The sequence below is a fragment of the Pieris brassicae genome, chromosome 8 (assembly GCF_905147105.1).
Source record: "Pieris brassicae chromosome 8, ilPieBrab1.1, whole genome shotgun sequence".
Classification (NCBI taxonomy): Eukaryota; Metazoa; Arthropoda; class Insecta; order Lepidoptera; family Pieridae; genus Pieris; species Pieris brassicae.
Window position 1 is genome coordinate 2,870,782 of NC_059672.1, and position 20,680 is coordinate 2,891,461.

Here is a 20,680-nt window from a genome sequence, read left to right on the forward strand (position 1 = left end):
CCACCTTTCTGTTCTTTATAACACTACTAACGGAATTATTAGTTTAGTGAAGATAATGCAATTATACATTGCTGTAATAATAAAAAAATAACTTTCTAAAAAAAATTATATATATAACAAAGAGTTATAAATAAAAATTAATTGGGATATAATCAAAAAAGAATATTAATATTAGGGCTTCTCGTAGAAGAAAACGATCTATGCTAAAATGAAACGGGAGAATCGATACTAAGGGGGCGATTCCAACTTCCAGGACTACGGCGGATGCTATAAATAATTGCAAAGATTTTTCCATTGTTTTCTTACTCCATGATTTTTCTCTTATCGCTTTAGGGTTAGTCCACCAGTTTCATCACTTAAGGTAACAGCAATTTCTTCTTTCTTTGATATCTGACACTTGACAGCTGACAGAGAATTAACATTTGCACACAAATTTGTAGTTTTCCGCTCTGCAATATTATTATATATCCACTATATTTATATATTTTCCAGGGAATTGTATACAACGTTGACTCATAGTTTTACTTAAATGGGCTCACGGTCTGGCAAAATTCTTAGTAATCCAGTCATGGCGGCCGAAATACAACAATTTATTAAGAGCGCTGTAGCTCAGGACAAAGTCGTAGTATTCTCGAAATCTTATTGCCCTTACTGTACATTGGCAAAAAATGTAAGTTAATTTAGGACTTAATTTTTTTACTTCGATTACCATTATATTAATTTAAATGATGCAATTATACATAGTTGAGTATGTTGCAAGATTGACTAAACATCATTATTATTCTTATGTATTATATTTAAATAAGGCAGAAGAGATCCTGTTTTTCAAAAGTGTTTGGGATGTTAATTAAAAAATGTCTTCAAATAATGTCCTTTGTAATTCCAGGTTTTCTCAAAAGTAAATCAACCCATCCAGGTTTATGAACTGGATCAACGTGAAGATGGAGATGCAATTCAAGACACCTTGTACCAAATCACAGGGTTCAGAACGGTATGTAATTACTATTTAATTATATTCACCAAAGTCAACGGTCCCAGCTTTTTTCTATGTATTAGATACTTAATAACAACATCATCGGCTGTTACACCCAAATATGAGTAGTTGTCAATATCGTTATAATAGGATTTGACTGTATTGTGAATTTTATATTTCTTTTTATTTCCACCAAAAAAATTCTTTTGTTTATCAAATTCTTTTTGATAATTTAATATCAGTTAGTTCCTTATCTGCATCTTTTTTAATCATTGATTGGACTTATGTTTTTTAAATGTTAGATCTACTAGGGAATCTTAGCCACTATAAAGAATAATATATAATTCTTTTTAAAGCCCATATAAATAATTATAATAATAAATCATGTTCTTTGTGTCAAAAAAGTTTTCATAAGTTATTGATACTTGTGCTTAACCTTAAAACATTAGATGATGTCATTGTACTATACATATCAAATTTTTAATTGGCATATTTATGTAGTTTTGGATAGAAATTAACAACAAAGTATAAACAAGCCTTTGGTTTTAACAGATACTTCGTAAAATTAAAAATTAATTTATTTCCCATCATTATTCCATCTTAACAGTTATTACTAATATGATAGAATGACATAATAATACCCACACCGATTATCCTACATAGAAAACATTAAAAAAATATATTCATACCTAATTCTTTTAAATAACAATATAGCAAGCAACTCTTGTGAAATCAGCCAGAGTATAAACAAATACTCAACAAAATTTTTGTGTATTATTTGTATTGCTTGTGTGAGTGGCGCTTAGCTGACTAAGGTATCTCTCAGGTAGAAAAACCAAATTCTATGGTTTTGTTGGGTTTAAGAACTGAAAATTCTATAAATCTGTTAGGTGCATGACTGATTTTTGAAAATATAATTCACTTTTATAAACTGTAATTAAAATTTTAAATGTAAATGAAATATTACTAGAGGTCGAGTCTAGTAAGACTTGTTTTGAGTTATTTTGTTGATAACAAGAAGATTTTTTAAATGACCTTGTTTGTTCAGTTTGACAAATATTAGTTTTGTTATTATCTATTTCCATTAGAAAAATGTTGTGGTTCCTTATTAGTCTCATTAAAAACCACAATTTTTATCTCACTGTGACTGTGGTCTCGCTATCAGTTTTTATATGTTTTTATCAGGTAAAGTGTACATGTTTCTTTAATTGAATGAAATAAATGATTTCAAGTAACTTATTATTATTTAAGTTAAAAATAAGATTGTTTCAACAACCTTGGTGTATACTAGTTTTTGTAATAATTTTATACATGCATTATTACTGTTTAATTTTCAAACAATTATAATGTTTGAAATTGTATTGAATTTAATTTGTATTAATAATTGAATTTGTATGTAAATTTTGTAATTATAACTTGCGTGGAGTACAGTCTCTAATTAAATTAATTATAAAGAATTATTAGATATGTATACATAACAAAGAAGTATTTGTGAAAAAATCTGAGCTGTTTACAAAATCTACTTAGCGGATAATGTTTGTTTTTTGCTATTTGCTACAATCATATGGCAGTGTATCTCCTATGCAATTAAATAATAAACATTATTTGTATAAATACAAGTGTTTAATAAATGTTTATACTTATTATACATTTATACTAATAATGTTTGCAAACAGTTGAAGCAAAACAATAATAATATTATTGTTTATATATAGTAATTATTGTTCTTTCGCTGAGACTGACTTTATTATATTTATAATGATGAGATTGTCTTTCCAGGTACCACAAGTATTCATTAATGGAAACTGTGTTGGCGGTGGATCTGATGTCGACAAACTGTATAAGACCGGAAAATTGGAGCCACTGCTTATAGGATAAATATTTTAGGAATTATTTGTACTTAACTGTCAGCTTACCACTTAATACCAATAGCGATTTCTATAATTGACTTGATTGTTAATTGGCAGGCGCTTCCTACCCTAATGATGTCATCAATCCATAAAAATAAAGCAATATAGCTCATGTCGCAATCTTCAAACTGTGTGGTACGTAAAAGGAATCCAAACCGAATGTTATAGTTACGTGGTAAGCTTGCCGGTTAACCAATTTACTAGTGCCTCTAATAAAAATCGAATAATTTATGGTAACCTTTATCTTATCATAGATAAGAAAAAAAGCAGTGAAAAGTATAAAATCCTTATCAATCTTCGAGACACTAATAAAGTTGGGGATATGTTAAAGTACAATGTTAATCTCGTGACAGTTTACGCTGTTTATTTTTTTATTTATTTTAATAAATTTGAGCACAATTATATTTTTTATTATTATCGACAACTTTAAAAGAAAAATTCATCAGGTGTGATGAAAATCCACTTGATGGAACGTACATTAAGGTGATTAGGGTGATAAATTCCCGATAGCTATTTTGAAGAATCTTGTCTGATTGACATTATAACAAAGTGAGTTTGTGTTGGATAGGTAAACTACTAGTTGCAGGAGTTCATGTGATGTAGACATAAAATAGATGCAGGGAGGATTTGTATTCCTTAGCGGTACTGACAAGAAATGGCGAACCGAAAAGGAATTCCAGGGAACCTTCGATTTCCCACCACCCTTCGAGGTGATCAAACGGTTCTTTGCGTAATACATATGTTTTAAAATATCCTTGATATGGAATATTAATTAACAAACACAGAATCTTAATGAGTATTATTTTCTTCATTCATTTTTATTTCGCGAGTTTTTTTTTGTCACGTTTTACAAGGTATATTTTATGATGCCGTAATGTGTGTATGTAAGTCGATCGCATGACTTCTATTTACAATTTCTCCCAACTTAAATGACCTCTTAAGTATGAATTATAATGAGTAGACGTTTATTTTAAAAGTCAATTATGTTAATCACAATGGTTCTTGGCTAAATCAGTCCGAATTAATTCGTCTATAAATCCTTCAGATAGGCAACGGCCCCCTCCCTAAACGCTTTATTACTCGCACGGGATGAAAACATAAGGTCCACTCAAGGCTACGCGCAGCTTCAATAGGAACATTTTTATACAGAGATGGAATTCTGTGAATTTTCATTTTTGTTTAAAATATATTGTAAATCACCTAAGTATGAACATTTATCAATTTAAAACTTTGTGTTCGAGTGTTGATTCATTCACTTTAAATAAACAAAAAAACGAAAACAAACATCAAATATAAAAGAAAGTAATGTAATGTAAGTTAAGTTCAAATTATTACAGTTTAATATAATTTTCTTAATTAAGAAAAATTCGATGACGATGAAAAATCGTACAGGGGCGATACACAAGAAAAGTTCATCCAGCGTTTAGAGAGTTCTGTTTCCACCTACCCTATACTAAAGGACGAAAATACGCAACGTAACATCTCTAGCTACTAATATTATATCCTATGCCATTGATGAAAGCGTCGTTTTTGCGTAACGCAATATAATTCAAGTTACCGGGCGTAATGCGTGCGAAAAGGATGCCAGATCTCTTCACCCCGTGACATTCCTCCCCCGATTTTCCATCATCCACCGCTAGTTGGCGCCTGCGAGCCTCCGCTCGCACATGTTTAATGCCTTATTTTTTGTTTGGAGCATGTAAACAAACAGTTTTTGTGTATAAAAATTGTAGCCTAGACGCTTTGCTGGAGACATGTGTTTACATTTGTGTATTTACCTGGTGATGATGCTGAAAGATGTGTGTTCCTTTGATAAGACTAAATAGTATAAGGTGAGTGAGTCTAATTATATATAAACATATAGCTACTTATCTAAGATGTTTCAATAGGATGAGATTGGCGTGGCGCCTTGGGTAGAACCTTTGTAAGAATAATACGTATTATTTCAGTTGAGGCATTTTCTATTTTCACAGAGTAATATACTATTTATATAAGTAGGAGTATTTTTATACATTTCGTATTCTTTGGTATAATTTGTGATGGTCGTTTTTATTGTTTTTGTCAAGAAAAACAATTATTTTAGCTTCGCTTGTGCTTAGTACGAGGACCTTAACGAAGCCATTTAAATGTGAATGGACGCAATCAGTATAGGTTACCCATAAACGCATTACGAGATTTAATACGTTTGCAGGTAAATCAAAATACTCTTTATAATCTGCCCTATTATGCTATTTGCAATATTATTGATATAGGGCTGCTATATATGCTATAATAATATATGTATAATTTAATTTCACATATTAAAATGCGATTTTCAGTACCACAAAATTAGGACAAAACACTATAATTTTATAGAGATTATGATAATTATTATTAATATATTGTATGCGGACACAAATAAAATATTAAGATACAAAATTACAATTCTGTAATATTTTCTGATTTAAAATTATAGGAATGTGTTTCATAGGAATGTTACATTTCGTGTGAAAACAAACATTAAATCTCCTTATATTTGTAAATACATTAATTCAAATTATCAGCATGCTTATACATAACTATCAAAATGAACTATAAACTGGTACTGGTACTAAGTTATGTATGGCGCTATCACGACTAGAGCCCACCTCTTATGTCTAACGAGAGGTTGAGCCTGAATGAGAGGTTCGGCGGAAAGGATTATTGCCGTAGTACTAGCAATATAAGGCGGGCGGCGGCGGCTCGTCAGTCAGATCGCACGCAGCCTCGTAGACGGTAGCGTAGCGCCCAAACGCGTAGCGCGGCGCTAAACTTTCCGGTTGCTACGAAAGTTGATCTATAGTTTTGTGGGCTTAATTGGTAAGGTTTAAAACGTTCTATGTAATGTAGATTATTTTAAGTAATAACAAAGCTTTAATTACTAAAATAACCCCAAAAGCTTCACGAAAAATGATGCCAATGGTATGTTATTTAATATTTAAGAGATATAGAGAATATAGAGAGAGAATATAGAGTAGGAAAAACAAGTCACACGCACAGTAAGCTTTCTATTTGTATGGGTACATTAAAAATATTTTCTAGGTAGGCTCAACGATTTTTATAAATAACTTGACGAGTTTCATTATATTTAATAAAGACTTTTTGTACTTTTTATTTTATTGTATGTATATATTTTAGTTTTACTCCGTCCGCTTGCATTACATACGTCACATTGCCGTCTCCTTGTCCAAGAGATTCATTCAAACTATTGTTACACACTAATACCATTAAATAAAAACTACTAAAGCATAAGTGCGTGATAAGTCAAAAAGAGATTATCAAAAAAGTAAGTAGTTAATAAAAATACTAAAAACCACAAGCATATTAGACACGTTCTGTTGCATTTGTTACATTGTATAAGATGTCTAAGAAGAGGGAATGACAAAAATCTAATAGGTAACAGAGCCTTATAGTACGTTTTATATATATTATAATAATCAGTAGGGGGTCAGTAGCCTCAGCTACTCAGGGATTTTGTAGAACAGGGCAGGTTCACTTGATCTTCAGTGCTATCGACCCTCACACTGCCAGAAAGCTCGAAAGTGCAATGCCAGCCGTTTGTCTGTTTAACTCAAGTCCTAAGTCGATTTGATTCGGCTATATTTCACTGTTGTCTCAATTAGTTTTGAGTTTATTCGTTACAAACATACGAAGAATCAAGTCTATTTATAATATTAGTATAGATATAATGATATTAAACTCTTCTAATAAAGTCTGTCAAGAAAACATAAATGACAAGTAAATGAAATTCATCTCGCTGTAACCTGAAAAACAATATGTATTCATGAAATTCCATTTTTCGAGGAGACGAGAGGTTCTATAGTTCCACGAACAATAGAAAGCTAATTTTTCTTTTCAACCTCATTTTCATATCACATACGCGTCAGATTTCATATGAAGAACTGGTTATGTTCCAGAGAAAGGGAATGAAAATGTTATATAACATTTCATATTTACTATAAAATTCAAAATATATTCATGTAGGTAACTTAATGTACTTAAGAATTCTCTCAGCTTCTTCAACTATTTTATTTTACATGCTTGTTGCAATTGCAACCATTACACTTTGCTTGTTATGTCATGGAAAAATAATAATCAAATGATTTAATCAGCAATCATGGGACATTCAATAGAAACATTTTCTTATCCTATGCCCTGCATAAACAGCATTTGTAGTGGTTAATATATATCTGATAGGTGCGATTTTAAAAATGGGAAAAAATACTTGAGTCAAATGGTCCCGTATCATTAGGCGAGCCTCTGTGTTATAAGAAATGTATAATTATAGACCTTTGATTCTTAGTTATTCGGTATCCTATCGAAAGGGTATTATATAAATTAAATGCAGATTAGACTAGTGGCTTCAGCGTGCGACTCTCATCCCTGAGGTCGTAGGTTCGATCCTCGGCTGTGCACCAATGGAATTTCTTTCTATGTGTGTATGTTAGTTCGAACGGTGAAGGAAAACATCGTGAGGAAACCGGCTTGCCTTAGACCCAAAATCCTGTTCACCTACTTGCCCATTCGAATAACAAAATGATCATGAAACAGATTTAGAAATCTGAGAGCCTAAACCTAAAAAGGTTGTAGCGCTATTGATTTGTTTTTATTTTTTAAATGCAGATTAATATTTATTCCTTTTAAACTTCTATCAGTACTTAACCCGTATTCCAATAAGTATCGCCACCTAAATCTCATCTTAAGCGCTGTGATTATTAAAGCACTTCAAGTTTACGATATTGCGACTTCAATGATATTATTACAACGCATATCATTTAACAAAGTTAGTTGTAAACTGGCAATATTGGCACAAAACCTGTAAAACGTTTGTTCGATCGAAGACGTATCCTCAAACATGCAAAATACAAACTATAAATGATAAGTCCTTGACGATGTAAATTAATTCATTCAGTGTAAATATTTTAATACGCAGCGATAACGATTTAATGTTGTCATACGCTGCTAATTCGTGTGTCAACAAAGTTCTGGAAAGACGAGCGCTTACAAGCTCGCATTTGTTAATGAGAGCGATTATGAAATTTAGTTTGTTTTCCAACATATAAGATTGTTCATTGTGTTCAGTCCACGATCCGACATCAATTAGCTCAGCTAAATCACGCAAAAGTAACGTCTGGTCCTTCCATCTTCTACAAGCTCAATAAACTAAATTCAAAAATCGGATTGAATTTTATTTTCTTACCTGAGTAGTGAATAAAAAAACTTAAAAGAAGCCTTACCGTGGCTTTGACAACGTTAATTCTAGCTTGCCGTATAATAATTGTGTGAAAATTTTTAGTTTCGTAGAAAAACCTTACTATGAAAATTCACAATGTTCTGTTTAATAAATTTGGAGCATCACAGCCTCATACAAATATTTCGAGTAGACATACTTTACATTATACAATTAATAATGGAATTATAAGAACATATTTTTCATGTTTACTTTTTAATTACTGTCCTGTTCACTGTTAACATGTCTTCATTGCTTTTTTTGTACCATTACTTTTGTCTAAATAACTGTCTTATAAATACAAAATACCATCCGTATCACCTCGACGTCCGTCGTTCCACAACTGAGCGTTTTCTAAGGCAGTTTTTGCCGCGCACCACCACTATGTGGAACCAGCTGCCCACTGAAGTATTTCCGAACCAATTTGACTTAGGGTCCTTGAAGAAAAGAGCGTACCAATTTTTGAAAGGCCGGCAACGCACTTGCAAGCCTTCTGGCAATGTGAGTATCCATGGGCGGTGGTATCGCTTCACATCAGGTGAGCCTCCTGCCCGTTTGCCTGCTATTACATAAAAACAAATGTATTTTGGCATTGCTTGCGCTTATCTTATTTAATTTTATTTTCTCACTGTGTTTAACTGGAAGAGATCTCTCAAAAGCGATATGGTCGCCAGTTGCCTTCCTTTTTACTTAATTATGTCCATTGTATTATATTTCTGTACATGCAACGAAGTGTTAATAAATAAATAATTGTGAATTTTTTTCCCGTTTCATATTAAACTACGCGAAACATAGTTGTCATTTCTCCTCACTCTTACTGACACCAGAAAATAAGCTCATAGCAAAATTATTATTACTTTTTATTTTTTTCCTTAGATTATAAAAAGTACGCTGATGTTGTGGTTCAAACCACACACGATTATAAGCGACTGTAGCTGCTTCATTATGTCCCATTCATATAAAAATGTTTTAAGTTTTTTTCTAATTTATACAACTGTTTAGTAACGTCTTCGGTAGTATTAACTGCCATAACCGTTGCTATCCGTTGGAAGGCAAAACCTGTTTTTAATTATATTTATTTTTAATAGTAATAGATTATAGACACTTTCACGATATAAAAACTAGCAGTTCTCAACGGTTTCACCCGCTTTAAAATCTATGCACATCATACATGCGAGCGTCGTACTTGGTCATAATTGTTCATTTAAATCAAATCACGCAAAGTTAATTTTGGTGTAGATACGGATTAATAGATTTCCGAATACATTATCAAATTTGGTTCAAATAAATAAGGTCAGCCAAATGCTTTTGGATTATTTAATCTAGTTTTTGTTAAAGTCTTTCATGGACCGCTTTTATTAGTTGTAGCGTGACCGTATAACCTTCCTCGATAAATAGATTATCCAACATATATGTTTTTAATTAGAACGAGTAGTTCCAAAGGATAATTATAGCATATACATTCATTAATCAGTAAATAATTATGGTGCCTTACACTGTATAAATCAATAATGCCAATATTGTAACAATAAGGAAACTTTGCGGAAACATTTTCCGAACTTACAATAAATTATACCTACAGGTCGTACGGTTCGCTGACTTGACTTCCGACCTTTTTGTTTTCAATAGGAATGAAGATTAGGTAGAAATCGTTATTATTTCTGAGGTGATGGCTACAGATTCTATGTCACATTTTTCCACCAATTCGACTCCTAAAAGACCTGGACATATGGGTGACGGTGTCACTTAACATTAGTGAGCCTCGCTCGGCTTTCCTCGATAAATAAAAATAATAAAGGCAAGACAAGTCAGCACAGAAAAGCCATGAAAGCGTATATTATATACTTTCATTCAAAGTACGAGCTCACATTACACACCTAGAAATATCTATTGGTCCACTGACAGGATGAATCCTGTCAATGCGCGACCATAATGTTGAAAATCACGTTATATTAGGCACTGAACTCAAAGTTAAAATAAAATATGATAGTCTTTAATAATTATAATAATAATAATAACACTTTATTTTAATAAATAAAGACAAGGGATGTAAATGGGCGGTCTCACTGCTAAAATCCAGTATTCCAGATGTTAAATACTTCTAATTAATTTGCTATATTTGTTTTAAAATATGTTGTTTGGTGATTTGAAGACGAGAGATTTGATTTTACGCCGGCTTTTTCTTTCGGCCTACACCCTCTGTCTTCTTTGCCGATGAGTAGGGATGTATACTTATTTAAATTTAATGACGTGGAATAAGTGATCCATAATATTTTATTTATTTTAATGTATTTCTATTTTTATCTATTTTTTGGCAAAATAAAAAAAAGATATTACGCCATTAGTATGCTTTTAATAAACCAGTCAGGTCTATTAAACTTGTGTAGACACCAAACACCAGGGGAATAAAGTTTTGATGGAAAAATATATTAATTAAACGCCGCGAATATGTTGGCAAGCGCCTCATCAAAAATGTATAGAATTCCAATAATTTGCATAAAATTCATTTTATTGCCTCGAAAGACAAACAGAATGGTATATTAGCTGGTGAAATGGATTCAGTGATGCGGTGTGAGGATCCTCTAAGCAAGGAAACTTTGTGAATTTGTTAAGTAGATACTTGACTTAATCAGCGTAGAATTAGGCTAAATATTGCGTCGTTTTGCAAGTAGATTTCATATAGGCTTACGTATATCAATAAATTTTGCTTAGTGTGCAGCTGGTTCCTCATAGTGGTGGTGGGCGGAATAAACTGACATTCAAGCTTTTCTATGTTTGTTCACTAAGCCACGAAGGCGATACCTTAAACGCTTCGCATATATTTGCAAAGCATTTAATGTATCGCTTATAAATCATAAAGAAGCAAGTTGATACAATACAATACAATTCTAACTGAAAACCTCATTAGAACACCCTACAAATAATTACACGTCACTGTTTTAAAAACAGTAATGATTTGTTTGACACTCAAGACGACAAAGCTTGAAAAGAAGTTCGTAATGTCGAGTCTGCATTCGTTAGCCGCCATTAAATATTCAACAACACTGTTTCGATCGCGTCTAAAGCTATTTTCGAAAAAGAATGAATATGCGAGATGAGTGTCTAAACTTGATTCAAATAAAAATAAATCAATGGCGCTACAACCTTTTTAGGTCTGGGCCTCAGATTTATGTATCTGTTTCATGATCATTTGTTAATCGAAAAGGCAAGTAGGTGATCAGCCTTCTGTGCCTAACACACGCCGTCGACTTTTTAGGTCTAAGGCAAGCCGGTTTCCTCACGATGTTTTCCTTCACCGTTCGAGCGAATGTAAAATGTTCACATACAAAGAAACTATATTGGTGCACAGACGGGGATCGAACCTACGACCTCTGGGATGAAAGTCGCACGCTGAAGCCACTAGGCCAACACTTCTTAGAAATCCTTTCTTACGACATTATCGTATTGGCTTAGTACTGTAAGGATAATGTATGTCTTTTGGTAAATAAATAAATATAATGACGAGTTCAAGGGCAAATGTTTTCTTATTTTTATTGATGAGGTATTCATGTTCTTTTTCTGACTTTATTTATATAATAACGGGTACTATGCTCACCTGATGTAAAGTGATACCGCGGCCCATGGACTTTAAAAAAATGTTATTCTGTTTTCTTGAGTCGAATGGATTCGCAAATACTTTTTTATAAATAACAGACGCATAAATGCGTCGTTCTCAAGTCCCAATAGGACTCTCACATGGCTCGCACATGCTGTGCCGGCCTTTTAGGAATTAGTAAGCTCTTTTCTTGAAGGAACATAAGTTGTATTTGTTCGGAAATCGTTATAGCTAACAGACGCTGAAATTACAATCTGCCTCTCTCAACCCTCAATAGATACAGCTACAGCAGATACAGCTGTTTTAAGTAAACTGTGTTTTAATGGTATTTTTACAATTCCATCTACCTATATAAATTGTTTATTGGTATTTATTAAGTTAAATATTTGATATCAAATGTTAGTGGGGATAAAGGTTTTTCTATAAAAAATATATATGTTCATCATCGCTTCGTCCGTTTTAGGATCGCATTGTATCTTGTATTATCTACTAAAATAGCTTATTATTCATAAATAGCCGTATGTCTAAAAATAAATTTGATGTAGTGTCCATTGATTTTTAAAGCTTTTCTGTAATGTATGGATAAGACATTGTCAATCAAGAGCGTTTATTGTTATACATTTGTTTCAGATGCTTAATCGTACGTGCAAATATATAAGAGCTTATCCAAACGAAAGTACAAAAATTCTCAACGTTTACTATAAATCTCTGATCACGAGAAAATGCTAGTTTGTGTCATAAAGCATTGGTATCTGGGGTAGTTTGGGGGTAAACATGTGTGATAAGGAGGAAGTAAGGAGCGAGGCGGGCCCAGAGGTCACTCCGAAACGGCTCTGCTGGCCCAAACGCCCACCGGCCCCTTTACCAGACACCAGGGGACTGTGTTGCGCAAAACTTTTAAGGAAAAGTGGAAAGGCGAAAAAGGTAAGTCCATACATTATTGATGAACTTTCAATTGTTTTAAGGTACTGTTTTTAAATTGAAATTGACTTTTCTTTAGTCTGTGGCGCTGGTGTTATCAATAATGTTGTGTATAGTCTACGCGAGTCATATTAGAATACTTTTTTTTGTGTATTAAAGACGTATTGAATTCTGATTTTAATTTCTTTCTATCTACATAAAAACAATACTGACTTACGATACGATTAGTTATTTTCAATTATGTTTAGATTTAAATACTATTTTAGAAACAGGCACTTTTGAGGTGAAAGTTATCGGAAAATTTACAATGCCACCGGAAGTCGGAACTACCTAAGATCCCATATTTCAAGGTAGAGCGCGCATAAGCCTTATAATCAAAGTTTGGACCGAATTTCGGTCACGGCGGTTGACTAGTGACATTGCATCGGATCGGGCAAATTGGAGAATATTTGGTTGTAATTTGAAATTAGTTACAAATTCAGAAGTTCCAATGTACCATCAGCATAATATGCTAGACTTCGCATACATGTCTCATTATGCTTGGTGTGATTCATGTGGGCATCAAAGAACTCTAGGAGATCACATTTATATATGTTCTTTCCATGGAAGTTTCTCGTTTCAGAAACCAAACCACTTTTTGGGCCACAGAGCCAGCGGAGTGAGTGAGTTTCCGTGTCATTGGCAAGTAGGTGATCAGCCTTCTGTGTTTGACATACCGTTGGCTTTTGTTTTTTGAAGTGAAACTTCTTTAGGCGCATGAGGGTAATTTTTTTACGGATGAACGTCACGAAGATGTGCAGCGTTTTTGGCGAATTGCGATTTAGAGAGAGAGTGAGAAAGGGAGATCGAGAAAAAATAGACGCTATTGGTTGATGTATTTGTTTAGTAGTGACATATTAGAACTTAAGATGGCAATTCTGTCGCATAACGTTTTATGAAGTAAACGCATTTTTTTATTTATTTACATTATCATTAGCACGTATACCGTGTAGACAGTGTGAATATAGATATATATATGGAGTGATCATATACTGGTACATGATTATCTATTGGGGCTTTTACCTTAGTAATGATTAATTTACAAAGAAGTTTCACTGACTTGTGTACTTTGTATGCACGCACTTTTTTAATTTATTTTATATAAGCAAGTATTAATAGTGCTTTGACATTGAAATCTATTAGTGTTAGTCGATGTTCAAATACGCAGGTCGAAAACCTTACGGGAAGATACTGCTCACATTTTTGGAAAACGAAAAGCTGGCTTTTTCCACGATATGGCTCTGTATGCCCAACTTGTTTTATTTGAACAGCGGGACACGGGCAGAAGGTTCATCTGATGTCAGCCATGGACACTTACATTTCCAGAAGGCTCGCAACTGCGGCCTTAAATTACGTGCTACACGTTTATACTACGTAAGTCTTTCATAACAAACAACGTGTAAAGTTAGATTCTCGACGAAATTGTTTGAAAGTTTCTTACGATCTACATATTTATATCCGTATTTGATAAACAAAAATAACTGACTCGTCTGATTGTACATTTCGTATTGCAAATAGGCTTGGATGAAGTTGAGATCAAATTAGTTTCTGCTGACAACGCCCACTTCTTCGAGTTTGATTAACCGCCCCGAGCCGAACGAAATGATACAATACAGAACAACAATATTCGAATGATGTATTTAAACTATATATTTTAAGTTTCTCATCTGTGAGGCTATTATCTATCACACATGACATAGGGGTTTTTTGGTTCGATGAAAATGCTGGAAGACTTATAAAAAGAAATGGACGTAAAAGTTTACGGGGTTACTAAATATTTCAAAAGTATTTATGCCATCAAAAAAAGTATGTTATAAAGTAAATATTTTACCAGTTTTTCAAAGGTCGGCAACGCACTCGCGAACCTTTTGGCAATTTGAGTGTTTATGGAAGTTTCGAAGGCAAAGCGCTTTTTACCTCGCAGACTCAGCGGAGTGAGTGTGTTTTTTGTTATCTCATTTTTATTTTATTAATATCAGCTGAGCCTGCCAGTTTGGAATAAAAAAAAGGAATAGGATACATACAGAGCCTAGTTATTTGAGTACGTAAGAAAGAGGTAGCAAATCGGTTACGCGATTTATATTTTTCACAAATGTTAACGGTATATAAATAATAAATGAAACCAATCTCTGACCATTACTAATAAATAAAATAACATCGTTAGATAAAAAAATATATTTAGCAACCAGTTTTATGGTCAAGTAATTCTATATATGCCTTCCCTAGCCCTGCACCTCTTCGCCACGATGTGCTTGTACAATCTTTTAAATACAATATCAAAAATTTATCGTTATTATAAAAATCACTATTTGTTAAATATTTCGTTACACGCTTTTAAAAACAAAAGAAGATCACTGTTTATGCTGTGGTACAATAGTACATAGTCTACCATAGATACTTATATTTTAATTAGCTACAATCATGATTATCAAGCAATCCATAGGTAATTAGAGATGGGAGTTAATTGTATACAATTATAGAGACGGCTTAGTTTACATAATATGGTTTACAAGATTTGTTACTTAGCTTGGGGTGAAATCCTCCCTAATAAGTAATTATAGAGCATGGGCCAAACGGGCAGGAGGCTCACCTGATGTTAAGATATACTACCGGCCATGGACACTCTCAATTCCAGAGGGCTCACGAGTGGCCGGCCTTTAAAAAATTGGTACGCTCTTTTCTAAGGACACTAAGTCCTTCAATGTAATTCAAGTAATGGTCTTTGGTGATTTGGAATTGGTTTGGTTCAATTATACTGTATTATTTTTTATTATTATGTTAATATAAGACAATAAAACAAAATCTTAATCGTTATTATCTCATCTATGACGTCGTAGGTTAGTTATCCAGCACTGCACCAATGGACTTTCTATGATTAACACTCGCTCCTACGGTGAAGGAAAACATCGTGAGGAAACCGGTCTTAGATCCATAAAGTCGACATGTGTCAGGCACAGACTGATCATTTACTTATCTAGAAAATTCATCACGAAACGGATACAGAAATCTGAAATTCATACATACTATTATTTTCTTTAACACAGCGTAAACAGGCCTAAAGACCACTATAGAAAAAGGAGTACATTAAAATTGATTTATCTTCTATTAATTGGAGGTATGTACTTCACTTAAACTCTTGTATAGATTCATTGCAACATATACAACTTTTTAATAACATAAATGAAAAGCCTCTACCCTAAAGTTTGATGTAAACTGTGTAATCTTTCTATGTGTATATTATTACTTACATATATATATATATATGAATCCCTATTTCCCTTTGTCCCTTGGCTGGACCGATTTCGCTCTTTTTTTTGTTGTTGTGTTTGTTATGGTCAGGAGAAAGAAAAAAATAAGAAAATTTCGCGGAAAACTAGAATATTTAAAAATACATTTGTTACTATACCAATTTTTTTCTTCATTTATTCAAACTTTTCTGATGTAACCTTATGGCGTTTGACATAGTATCGACAGAATGCGTGCTGAACATGATGTTGTAAACGAACGAACAATGTAAGAAAAATGTGTCATGACTCTTTATATTGATAAAATACATATAAAATAATTACAGTAGCTAATTGTTTGTGGCATTAATCTTGAAAATCCCTGTTTTCACATGGCCAGTTATATGTCGCCTGTTCCCATGTCGGAATACCAACAAAACTATTTATATACGCGCCAGAGAAACAAACAAAGAATGTTGTATATCATTAAGCATTAGAGTAATATACACTTTATTTCTGAAGTATTTTTTAGTTATTATACCAATTCGCAATTAATATTCATAGTTAAGACAGGACAACGTCTGTCGGGTCCGCTAGTTGATTAAAAAAATGTCATCGGTAAACCAGGTGGTCATAGCCATAAAAATCCATGTGCAAGACATAAAATAACATAAACATATATGTCCCTGTCGCATGCCTCATCAATGGAGGCACCATTTGGGTGTTGGGGCTTCAGACGTGGTTCCTGTATTTCTAAACTTAAAAGTTTGTTTGAACACGTTTATCTCGGACCTACTTTAAATACACATTATTTATATACTGTAAGCTATGCAATATTACCGCTTCGGTCGAATTAACGCGCCCGTATAACGTAACGTCGTCGTTTTCGAAACAAAATAGTTTGGTATCAATCATAGTCGTTTCAGAATTCAGCATATAAAGAAGCTGATAGACGTTAAAATGTAAATAATGACATTTAAATGTTTTAATCTGAACGAAAAAAGTGTCTTCAAACAATAACTAACTTTGACAAAGTCTATTTTTTTCTATACTAATACTGCTTTGACGAGGTAAAATTTGTGAAGTTGTAATACTTGTATCTATTGAACCGTTTTTGGAAATTCTTTTGGCAATGGAAAGACACGTTATTGGTGAGTTTCATAGGCTAAATTCACCCGTAAACTAAAAAGAGTTTTTCGTTGTAGGCGGATTTGCAAAGTCGGCAAAACGGTCGAACGAAATCGTTTCCTACGAATGTTGCCTTAACGATGATATGAATGCCAACAAAAAAGTCAAATATAGCATATGTCTAACTTTGATATTACATTAAAAACGTTCCATAGTCCGCGGCGTCATTATGTCTGTATGTCTGTTCGCGATAAACTCAAACGCTACAGCACGGATTTTTTTTTATAAAACAAACGGGGGGCAAACGGGCAGGAGGTATTATTATACTATATATTATACTATTATTATAAATATTATACACCTAGTATCAAGTGAAACGGCCGCTCATGGACACTCTCAATGCCAGAGGGCTCGCGAGTGTGTTGCCGGCCTTTTAATATAAAATTTGAAAACCGCAATAAATTTGGAATTTATTTCGGTTTTCACAAATATCTAGAATGATTCATGAGGAAGGTTTAGTATATAACTTTTCCAGACGCCGTGACACGAAAATAATTTCTGACCAAAATAATTTTAATAGATTTTTAGGGCAACATTATATTTTCCTAAACGAATTTAATGTCTCGACTAATAAAAAGTGTAGTTGTGTACCCTGCCTATTTCTTCAGCATTTGATATCTTTAAGCATCTTACATCGCAGACCAGCCTTGAATAAGATAGCACACGATACATTAGTCGAATTGAAATCTCTTTTACGAACTCGGAATTGCAAAATAGCAAACAGTTTCCGGTTGCCGTTTGACACAGAGGACCCACTTTATGTGTTTGTGTGTGGTTTTTGGGAAATAGGTAACATATAAGATTAAATCTTATAATATTAGTTATCGCTTTTGAGTCAATTTTATTCGGCTATGAGAATACAATAAAAATATTCATAAAAACCCAGTTTTAATGTTACGTAATTTTCAAGTTGATTACCGGCTGTGTCCAGACCGTGTGACCTGACTGTCCTGTTAAAAAAAAACACAAGGTTACCCGAAAGTGTCGAAACTAATATTATACAAAAAATAGTATAATTTTCATTTAACATTATAACTTAAAAAGTAAGTGGGTATCAAATATAATATAGAAAAAAAAGCTTTAACAAGACCTTCTCAGCTTCCTTAATGGTAATTTATTAAGAAGCTAAATGCAATGTGGATACGATTCCTCACTGTAGAATATCTAAGTACGCTCATTAGTAGTTGTAAAGTATGCATTATATATAAGCGTTGTAATTGTAAGACAGTAAATTGTGCGGAAAACAGTAGCGCTGAGAGCAATAACTTACCTTGAGTGGCGTTTAAACGATCCGTTCACGGTAAATACAGTGTTAATACGTCAGATAAGTTTGATAGTAATAAATAGTGGCGCTATAACCCCTTATGACTTCAATTTCTGCATGTTTGCTGCATGTCAGTTTTATAAGCCTGACACGTATAAACAGTTTTACATTTATGTATTGTTTTGGTGATATGATTGTTTAGTAGACAAGTAGGCTAAATTTAGGTTATGCTCTTCAAAAAACTATATCCTTGAAATCCCATCTCATAACTCCTCCTTTTTAGGCGAATATTTTAAGGTCTCTGCAGTGAGGCTATAGAATTCACTTCCCACCCCTATTCGCTTAGCTGCTTCTCTATCTTCCTGTAAATTTCTGCTGTACAAACATTACCTGTCCACAATTTTCGTACTTATTTGAGACTGACTAAATTATCGTGATTCATGTGTTGATTATTGTTCATGTATCCTTTTTTAGTTTAGTTTGTTTTTGTTCCTGATTAGTTTTGTCTTAATAATATGTAAAATGTATTTTTAAACTTCTTGCTTACCTTATCTCATTTAATACATTTTTTTATCACAGTCAGGTTGCCTAGTAGAGGTCGCTCGCTTGATATTGAAATGCAACAAAGTGTTAATAAATAAATAATAAATAATCAGCCTTCTGTGCCTGACAGAAACTGACGACTATTTGGCCTTAGGCATGTCCATTGGTGCACAGCCTGGATTCGACCTGATGACCTCATGAGAGTCGCACACTGAAGCCTAAAACTGCTTATAGTAGTCGTACAAATACAATCATTCTTATAATAAAAACAGTTTAATTGACTAGTTTTTTACTCAAGTACAATGTCACTTTTCTATAAACAAAATTTCGTGCAATTAAGTGCAAATACAAAGAAATTTTAATGGATACGGAGTATAGCGTGTTATTTTTGGGAAATGAAAATGTTAATTAAGGGTATTGAATTACGTTTACGATTTTTTTAAATACATTTTTAGATTATTGATCGCACCGGATACATTATACACAAGAATACAAAGAAACAACAATGTATAACAATTAATTATTATTAGTTTTATTATATTTTAAATTTGCAGAGCAGATTTGGCCTAGTGGCTTCAGCGTGTGACTCTCATCCGGAGGGCGTAGGTTCGATCCCCGGCTGTGCACCAATGGATTTTCTTTCTATGTACGCATTTAACATTAGCTCGAACGGCGAAGGAAAACATCGTAAGGAAACCGGCTTGCCTTAGATCCAAAAAGTTGACGTGGCGTGGGTCAGGCTCAGGAGGCTGATCACCTACTTGCCTATTCGATTAACAACTGATCATGAAACAGATACAGAAATCTGAGGCCCAGACCTAAAAAGGTTATAGCGCCATTGATTTATTTTTTATTTTATTTAATTATATTTTCAATTTAATTTTTTATCTGTTTTATTAACGGTGTATGATGAAAATGTGCGATCGTGTTTTACAACCAACCTTTACGTAGAAACAATTTTTCAGTGGAAATTGTTTAAACAAATTTCGGCGATCACTTTGTTTAGATGGTTCAAGTTCGAGAAAATGTTCTGTATAGTCTATAAATTGTCTAGATAATGTTACATGTTGGAAGTTCTTGCTGTATACAACTAAGTTCAGAGCTCTTACTTCTAACTTCTTTTTAAGTTCACACAACTGGTGCGGTTTCGTTTTGTACATGGCGAATTTAAAGTGTCATTTGGCGGCAAAATCATTTACATAAATATCATTAGTATAGAGAATATCTCCTATAGTTTAGACTAAAAAGTATGAATAGAATACAAAAATGCCGCCCCAGATTTCTGTAACTCTATTGGATTTTTTTAAGAACAGCATACCTGTCGAAGTCTGGAAGAAGGAAGGTGACTAACTGGCCGGCCTTAAGGCCGCAGTGGCTAAGTCGAGATGTTGCGATAATAATTACGCATAGAATGATGCTCAACCGGGGTTTAACGGGTACAGCCCCTAGAGTAAAATTTCAAAGTCAAAATCTGCGATGGCCAATATATATTTAAAACATGAAAGATTTGTAAAATTGTGATTTTGTAATTATGTTGTTAGGTGAGCTAATTGCGTAATAACTTGCGAGAGGTCTTTTAACTAGGGACTGAATAAACTGACTTGATATAACATGTATGTCAAGAGTTGCGAGATATACATGTTTTTTTACACAAGTTATGTTATTGGGTAATTAATCTCACTAGAATCATAAATTCAGTAAGTTTAAACACGCGCAATGAAAAATGATTGATCAAAGTTAGTATAAAATTAATATGCACTTGTCTACTTACTAAT

The 20,680-nt window shown here is 33.1% G+C and overlaps 2 protein-coding genes across 2 annotated transcripts in view; both read left to right on the plus strand.

Annotated features, from left to right (window-relative positions):
- The first annotated feature begins 416 nt into the window (after nucleotides 1-416).
- On the plus strand, nucleotides 417-3,285 carry LOC123713677 (glutaredoxin-C3-like). The gene is made up of 3 exons (XM_045667480.1): nucleotides 417-670; nucleotides 887-991; nucleotides 2,753-3,285. The coding sequence occupies exons 1-3, from the start codon at nucleotides 530-532 to the stop codon at nucleotides 2,849-2,851; spliced, it is 345 nt and encodes a 114-aa protein (XP_045523436.1). The 5' UTR covers nucleotides 417-529; the 3' UTR covers nucleotides 2,852-3,285.
- A 9,215-nt stretch (nucleotides 3,286-12,500) lies between these two features.
- Nucleotides 12,501-20,680, plus strand: part of LOC123713386 — a 54,568-nt gene continuing 46,388 nt past the window's right edge. The window contains exon 1 of the mRNA XM_045667013.1: nucleotides 12,501-12,650. Coding sequence (XP_045522969.1) covers nucleotides 12,501-12,650 — 150 coding nt within the window. The remainder of the gene's footprint in view (nucleotides 12,651-20,680) is intronic.

Coding starts and splice junctions, on each gene's coding strand:
- LOC123713677 (XM_045667480.1), top strand. CDS start 530: ATGGGCTCACGGTCTGGCAAAATTCTTAGTAATCCAGTCATGGCGGCC. Junction 671..886: donor ACTGTACATTGGCAAAAAAT/GTAAGTTAATTT, acceptor TTGTAATTCCAG/GTTTTCTCAAAAGTAAATCA. Junction 992..2,752: donor AAATCACAGGGTTCAGAACG/GTATGTAATTAC, acceptor TTGTCTTTCCAG/GTACCACAAGTATTCATTAA.